General features: G+C 29.2%; 1 protein-coding gene across 1 annotated transcript; it reads right to left on the reverse strand.

The window, feature by feature from the left end:
* Positions 1 to 1,411: 1,411 nt before the first annotated feature.
* Positions 1,412 to 5,030, reverse strand: LOC139854123 (uncharacterized). Its single transcript, XM_071843447.1, has 2 exons — positions 4,505 to 5,030; positions 1,412 to 1,509 (listed from the first exon to the last, which is right to left on the reverse strand). Exons 1-2 carry the CDS (start codon positions 5,028 to 5,030, stop codon positions 1,412 to 1,414), a joined length of 624 nt encoding a protein of 207 aa, XP_071699548.1.
* Between the last annotated feature and the right edge of the window lie 3,865 nt (positions 5,031 to 8,895).

The raw sequence follows: 8,895 nt of genomic DNA on the forward strand, positions 1-8,895 counted from the left end.
ATTTCCATCATTTTAATAGACCACAAGATTTTTATTTTCATTTTTCATAAATATACATCTCATATCAGGCATTTCGCAAACTGCATAGAGATAAAAATCATTCATATGGTGAACACCTGGTAACCGACCTTAACAAGATGCATATAGAATATCCACATCATTCCGGGACACCCATCGGACATGATAAAATCGAAGTACTAAAGCATTCCAAATTCCAGAATGGGGGTTGTTAGTTCCCGTAGATCTACCGTTAGGATTCGCGTCAATTAGGGGTGCACTGATTCTCAAAATTAGTGATGTTCCCTAATTCTTAGGCTACCAAGCTAAAAAGGGGCATATTCGATTCGATAATCCAACCATAGAATGTAGTTTCGATTACTTGTGTCTATTTCGTAAAACATTTATAAAAGTTGCTCATGTATTCTCAGTCCCAAAAATATATATTGCAAAAGCATTTAAAAAGGGAGCAAATAAAACTCACAATGTTGTATTTTGTAGTAAAAATACATATGACAACACTGAACAATGCAGAGTTGGCCTCGGATTCACGAACCTAAATCAATTATTATATAACAAATAATATTAACACATATGATAATAGTAAACAATTATTATTATACCTAATATTTATATTTATCCAATTCTTATTAACGTATTTTATTTAGAATATATATATATATATATATATATATATATATATATATATATATATATATATATATATATATATATATATATATATCATTTATTATAATTTTTATATATGTTTAAAATATTATAATGTATCAAAATTAATATTTATCTATGATTATGTGAACATATATATTTATACAATATGTAAATTTATATATAAAATTGTAGATAGTAATATTTTATAAAAATTTATGTAGTGTAATATAGTATATGGTAATAAGTATATCTTTACTTATAATAATAATACTTATAATGATAACTTAAAAAAAATGATACTTTAATAATACTAATAATAGTAATAGCTATAAAAATAATGATTTTACTATTAATAATAATACTAATATTTATGTTACTAACTAAAATTATAATATTACTACTAATAGTAATACTAGTACTTAATAATAATATTTTCATTACTAATGATAATATTAATAATAGTGCTCCTAAATTGTAATATTATTGATAATAATAATAATGATATTAGTAATAACAATGATAATAATAATCTTAATTATAATTATAATCATGATGATAATAATAAATGATAACTAATACCTATATTATTATACCGCATACTAACTACGGACAATGCCTACCACTCATAACCTGCCACATCGTCAACATTGCTACAGTATAACAGTAACTGATAAGGGTATTTTTGTCTTTTTACACCATATTGAAAAAAAAAAAATGAAACAAATCTGATAAACCACCACATTTAATCTCCATCCACCACCACCGTAACCCCATCACCACCGTGACCACCAACGTCACCAACAGTGACCATCATTTGGCAACCACCAACGTCACCAACATCTGGAAAAAAAAGAAAAAAAAACCTTATGAAAAAAAAACAGATCTAAAAAAAGAACGTATCAAAATCGGATCTAATAAAAATCGTCAATCGAGCAAAGAATACTTGTCAATATAATGCCGAAAAACTGGTAAAGTGGCCGAAAAAAGAGAAATTTTCTGCAGTGACTGTAGCAGACACTGTAGAATTATTTTTTTTATTTTTTTGTAAGAAATTATACAGTAATTCCAAGAGATAGAGTACGATCCCAATTTTTTACATACAAAACCATAAATTAACAAAGATATTTAACAAAACATTTAATCATGAACACCATCGGCAACGAGCATCGGCCATCTACAATAGCGACAAAAAAAAAGAAACAAAACGCAAATACATATACATATAAAAAAATATAGAGAGAACCATTGACAAGATGCTTCGTCCTTTTGACAGCGCTCTTTTGGTGTTTTAACGGTTGTTTACCACCACTCACCACCGTCAGCCGCGGTAAACTGCTGTTCGCCCCTAAACCGCTGTTAGCCGCCGTAAACCGATGCATTTTAAAACCAACAAGAAAGTAGAAATATAAACACAAGTATAAGATCGGGACACCTACAATATAAAATTTGAAATTGGGATTGTGTATTGAAGAAGAAGATAGTGTTTGTAAGAAAGTAAAAAGAGAAGAGTGTTAAAAATGTTGATAGTAATGAAACAAGTTGATATTAAATTCCTCAAACAAACACACAAAAGGAAACAATGATAAAGGAAATCAACAATAAAACTAACCTCGGAACATAAATTCAGTCGCAAAACAGAGAAGGAACAAAGGATGCCTCAAACCATAACAATTGTTAGGCATTGCGTAAATGGTCTGGAAAGAGTGGACAACACTTTGATGACTTTCAGTCCGAAAACTATCTAACGATATAGTAGCGTTAAAATGACACTAATCCGCCGCGAAGCGCGGACCACGAATCTAGTTAATAATAATAATAATAATAATAATAATAATAATAATAATAATAATAATAATAATAATAATTAAAATAAAAGTAATAGAAAAATATACCCTTTAAAAGCTTTTTGTAAAAAAGAATAACCCGGGACCGGACTCGAACTCATGACCTCCCGCTCACCCGACACCTCTCTTACCCATTCGTTCAAGTGTGTTTTTCTGATATTATTTCCTTTCCAAACTATATAACTCGTAACTGGGTCTTCTTCTTCATCCCCAAAATCAATCGATCATAATCCATTAACAATCTTAAAATTGAGTTACTAATTTAAATTAAGTTTTAAAATTGAAACAGTAATATTTAGATTATATCTGAATCCTTTAACAGGCGTAAAATAAAAAATAAAAATAATAAAAAAATGAAACAGCAGCCTGCTGCATTTCGCTAACAAAATAAATAAAGAAATAAATTTTGATGTTGAATTTTAAGAACGTTATAGCTTATAATCCCTACATGAAAAAGTTGCTAGATCATACCTTTAAGCTTTCTAATTCATCAATTTAACCGAAAACGTTAAAACCACTTCGGATTTCACTATGAACAAAAATGTTGACTTTTTGAAAATTTATCTTTGACTCCAAAATTTGTAATCGATACTATGAATTGATGATTGAAATTCTGCAGATAGTTTTAGTAAACGAATCCTAACACGACTGCATTCTTGGATTTTGTTAAATGATTCATTTTTGAATTTTGGCCAAAAAGAATAATAACAGAGGGATACCGAGCTTTATTAAAAAAAAATGTTTAGCTTCGAAAAATAAAATGGAAGCAAAGGAGGCAGTGTATGATTGATAGTTGCACGATCCCTTTTTCCATAAATTTGATATAATTGATTGATAAAAGAGAAGTGTAGCTCGACATATATTCACGAGTGTGCAGGAAGAAGAAACCAAAAACAGATTAAAACAAAAAAAAATATACGCGTGATATATATCCGTATAAATGATTTTTCAATAAAATATATAAATATAAATAATAATACATTTAATATTAATAATAATCATTCTATTAATAATAATTAATAATAATACATGAATATTAATAAAAAAAATATGATATTTATAATAATACCATGGTAATACTAAGTATGATATTAATAATAATTATACTAATATTAATAATAATGAATGATGATAATTATAATAATAATTATGATAGTAATAATTTTATTAATGATAAAAAAAATAATAATACTAATAATAATATATTACATGTATCAAATCCAATATTAATGTTAATATTAATAATGAAAGTAATAATAATATTACTATAGCCACTATATTGTAACTTGTATTTAATGTTATACATTATGTAATAACTATATATTATATATATTGAATATTTAATATTTATACAATTTATATATATTATTATATACACATAATAATAATTATGTATAGAAACCATATATATTACCTATATCAATCTATCATTGTTAATATTCATTTATTCGTTATTAAGTTCGCTGAGAAAATAAAACTAGTATTTCATTTATTCGTTATTAAGTTCACTGAGAAAATAAAACTAGTATTTCTAAATACCGTGTTCAAAGTTTTTAATATAAATTTGACATATTATGTATATATTTATTACTTAACAATTTATATTTTTTAAATCATAAACTATTTATATCTATAATTTCAACAACTAAACCGCGTAACATTTTAATAATATATTTCAGATTATAATATATATATATATATATATATATATATATATATATATATATATATATATATATATATATATATATATATATATATATATATATATATATATATATATATGTAATATAATTACATATCTATTTATAATCAATTGTTTGTGAATCGTTGCAATTGGTCAAGGTTACTTGAATCTATGTAAACAGTTCAAAAATTCTTGCGACTCAACTTTACAAATCTTGCTTATCGTGTCGGAATCACAGCAAGATTAAGTTTAAATTTGGTCAGAAATTTCCGGGTCGTCACATTATTATTAAAAGCACTTTTACCAGTATTTCTGTTGTTAAAATTATTAGATGTTTGAACTGCAAAGACTGTAGTTTGAGTTTTATTATTAATATCTTTGATAGAACTGATTCTATGAGATTCTTCTCTAGAGATTACAGCATAAGCAGTTTTGACATCAGGGAGAGGGTCCCTTAACAAAAGATTACTTCTAACAGACATATAAACATCATTTAAGCCCATTAAAAATTGCATTAGTTTGAGTCTGTTGTTATTATTAGTAACAGAAGTTTTAGCATCACAATTACAAGGATTAGCAATAGCTTTAGCACAAGTGCAGACAGGTGTGATTAACATAGAATCATATTGTTTCCAGAGACTGTTAAGATTATGATAATATTCAGATAGAGGACTATCATTTTGTTTTAAATTATTAATATTTTGATGTAAATTAAAGATCACAGAACCATCAATCTTATCATATGTTTCTTTCAAATCATTCCAAACAGTTAAAGCACTAGTACTAAAAATTTGCCCATTATATAATTCTTCAGATAAAGTACCAAGCATCCAAGATAACACAACAGTGTTACACCTTTCCCATTGACTAGCAAGATTAGCATCTGTTAAACTTTTAACACAAGTTCCATTAATAAAACCAAGTTTGTTTTTAGTACCCAATGCAAGAAGCATTGATCTACTCCAAATATTATAGTTTTCAGTACCTTTTAATTTTATAGAAATAATAGGTGTACCAGATGTAGTATCACTTGGATGCAAATACAAAGGATCCCCAAAATCAAGCTTGTTAATCAAAGTTAAAGTTGTATCCCCCATGTTAACAAGTAAGAAGTAAACAGATAAACAAGCAAACAAGCAGTAAAAGAAAAATAGATAGCAGAACAACAAATAGCAGATAAACAAGCAGATAAACAAGTAATAAAAGAATCACAACTGACTGTGCTTGATCAGGTTTTCACCAATCTCTATGGATTGGGATTAAGAGTTGGGCACAGGGTTGTAATCACACAATCAAGAAACGATAATAAAAATAATAATAAAAGAGAAAGGTTTAGATGTAACCAATCAATCATAAGTGATTGATGTTGCAGTGGAAATCAGATGAAAAAGAGAAGAACACCAAACCCTAATTTGAGAGGAATTAGGGTTTTCAGCAACGACCAGTAGATCCAACGAATAAACATCCACACAATCACAATCGAACCCAAACAAACATAAACCAGTAGATAAAACCACCAAGAACCAGAAGAATCAGATGAATCGAAGAAACCCTAATTTTCTTCTTCGCCAACCGATCAACATGAATCGATCCTTACAGCTTTGATACCATGAAAAAATCTATTCAACCACAATAAAACTTCAACAATTGAAGCTAGAACAATCAATAACCAAGATTCAATCGTTCAAACAGAAACACTAAAATAGAAATCAATCTTTTAAACTATTACAATAAGGAGTGCCAAAATTGATGAATCAAATACAATCAACCAAACTACACATCAAGATGATATTATAGATCAAAAATAGAAAACCCTAAAATTGTTTGAGAGATAAATCGGCTGTATGTGAGATGATAGAAAGATGATTGAATAAAATAAGGATAAAGTGATCGTTATATACTCCAGCAAACCGACATAAAATTCTTGGGCTTCTTTCTTGATAAATCCAATAGCAATGAGTCCATTAAGCCCACTTCAGCAACAATCTTTCAAAGAGAGAAAAACTGGTCCTTCCACAATAAGAAACTGCTGCATGAAGTACCTGCACATTCTTGCAACAACAAATAAGAAATTTAAACTAAACAAGAAACAAACTAAGCTTGTTTAAAATGTTATACATTTTCAACAAAGCTCCTCGAGAACAAGTTTTTCTGTAGTGATGCAAGGATGTAGTGCAGCTTGTTTTTCTTTTAAGCCGAAACACGGGAAAACACCAAACATGATCAATGTTTATTCTACTAAACACTTGAATAAAGAGTCCTTGAAGAATAGAATATCAGAGCAAGCATCACCACCACCGCCACCACACCAAGTGAGTTGAAGGATGAAAAGAAATATTTTTGGGCAGACAAATATCGACCCATGGCTCTTAAGGATTTCATATGCAACAAAGATATAGCAAATGGGCTGCAACAAATGGTAAGAATTGAGATCTGTATTTTATAAAATGGATGCGATTAAAGAAAAAGAACATACTGAGTACAAAAGTTAATTTGCAGGTGTGGTTTGATTGGGAGCAGGTAAAGGTAGACGATTGTAGTCATTTCATATTTGAAGGACAAGCAGGTGGTGGAAAGAGGACAATGATTTGGGTGTTGCTTCGTGAAGCGTTTGGACCTAACAAAGTTCAGGTTAATACATCAAACATAATCAAAACGACAACAAAAGTTCTGATTACTAACAGATAGTATTATATATGTTTTATGCAGGCACGCGATGAATGCAAAACATTTACCTTGAAGTTATATTTGTTATATATTGCCATCTAATACATCAATGACTTTGACCTTTAATTTTGACTGACTAAGTAGACGTTTCTAAGAAAAACGTGACGGACTAGTCACCAAATCGACTAGTGGCTGACACGCTTACAATACTGTGTGCATATATATACAAAATATCAAGGTTGAAGAAATCGCTTCTCGGGAGAACTCGACAGAGACTTTGAAGGAGTTCTCGGGGGAGAACTCCGGAGACTAACGTTGACTTTAAAAATATAAATAATAAATTTTAAAATAAATGGTATAAAGTGTATATAATTAATAAAAACATTAACTAAATTAAAATAGAGAGTTAAAAGTTTATATTTAAATAGAGTAGAGGGTTAGTTTGTTTAGTACAAGGGTTACAAGTTAAATTCAAATAAAAAATCACAGCTCTCAGTTGACCGAGTTTTTAACCTATTTTCAAATTTATAAGCGATTTTCCGATTTTTACTGAGTATTTCCGATTTTTGGCCGTTGACCGATATTTTGGCCGAGTTTGGGCCCGAGAACTCGCCAGCGATTTGAAACCGAGAACTCGGCACGAGTTGGCCGATTTCTGCAACACTAATACGATATGTTCAAATGAAAGAACCCTGATGAGCTACCATATAATTTTCAGGGAGAAGAAGTAACCAGTATCAATGTAAATGTGAAGTTATCTTCTCAACATGTAGAAGTTAATCTATCAGACCTAAAAGGATTTGAGAAGCATGTCATAGTTGAACTTATGAAAGAGACAACTAAATTCACTAACGATACGGTATGATGCAACAATGATAACTGTAGAGGTATATCTATCTCCAATATTAAATTTAGAAGCATTAAATAAACTAATATCATGAAACAAGAAAATGCTGAAATGATTTAACGTACATCATCTCCCTAAAATCAACAAGTGCTGCCATCATTCTGTATGAAGCGGACAAGTTATCAACAGATGCTCTGCTTAATATTAGAAGCGTTATAGAGCAATATCGAGGATATCATAGGATCTTCTTTTGTTGCCAAGATGCTTTGAAGCTGCAACCACTTAAAAACATCTGCAAATTGGTTCAACTTCTTCCGCCTTCTATTACAGAGGTGATCTTTCAATAATTTCAAATAGTATACAAACCATGGGCGAGTTTACATGCATAATGTTTTCTTATTTGTTATAAAAAAAATTGTATTGTTTTAGATTGTTGAAGTCCTGGAATTCATAGCAAGAAATGAAGAAATACAACTACCGAGGTATTTATCAGAGAGAATAGCAATCGCTTCTATGAGTAACCTGCGACAAGCTATTCGTTCCTTTGAGGCTACTTGGCGATATAAGTTCCGTTTCATCCTACTTACACAAAACATATCTATATGTATATGTATACGCAACGCATATATGTACATGTTTATGTATATGCACAGTTGTAAAACACCCCGATTACTCATTTTTAACAATAGACCGAAACGATTTTCCAAAATCAGTCATCGTTGGTTAATGGGTCAAAATCAGCTTTGTAAGTCGATTTTGGTTAAATTTTAGCATTTCAAAATGAATTTGCTAAGAACTTTAGAGTTTTTGAGTAAATGAACAATTATGTTTATGTGTTTAGACAATTATTATGTTGAAGTTTATGTTTGTGGTTTTTCTCTATTTACACATATAATTTTGAAATTCATAATTTTAATGCATAAAAATGCCAATCCGATTAATCCTCCAGTTTCCCAATTAATCCCTTATGTGGTTCGTCTTGGTGTATAATTAATCTGCAGCCCAACTATGGAAGAAGATCAAGTGATCTTGACTGGGTGGGAAGCTGAAATTGAAGATATTGCCAAAAGTATAGTTAAAAGCAGAGCCCTAAAGAGTAAGTTGTTAGATATTTGCATAATTACATAAACTATACGTACAACTGACACCGTTTATATAATAAGAAATGGTTAATTGCATAA

The sequence above is a fragment of the Rutidosis leptorrhynchoides genome, chromosome 6, assembly GCF_046630445.1.
Source record: "Rutidosis leptorrhynchoides isolate AG116_Rl617_1_P2 chromosome 6, CSIRO_AGI_Rlap_v1, whole genome shotgun sequence".
NCBI lineage: Eukaryota > Viridiplantae > Streptophyta > Magnoliopsida > Asterales > Asteraceae > Rutidosis > Rutidosis leptorrhynchoides.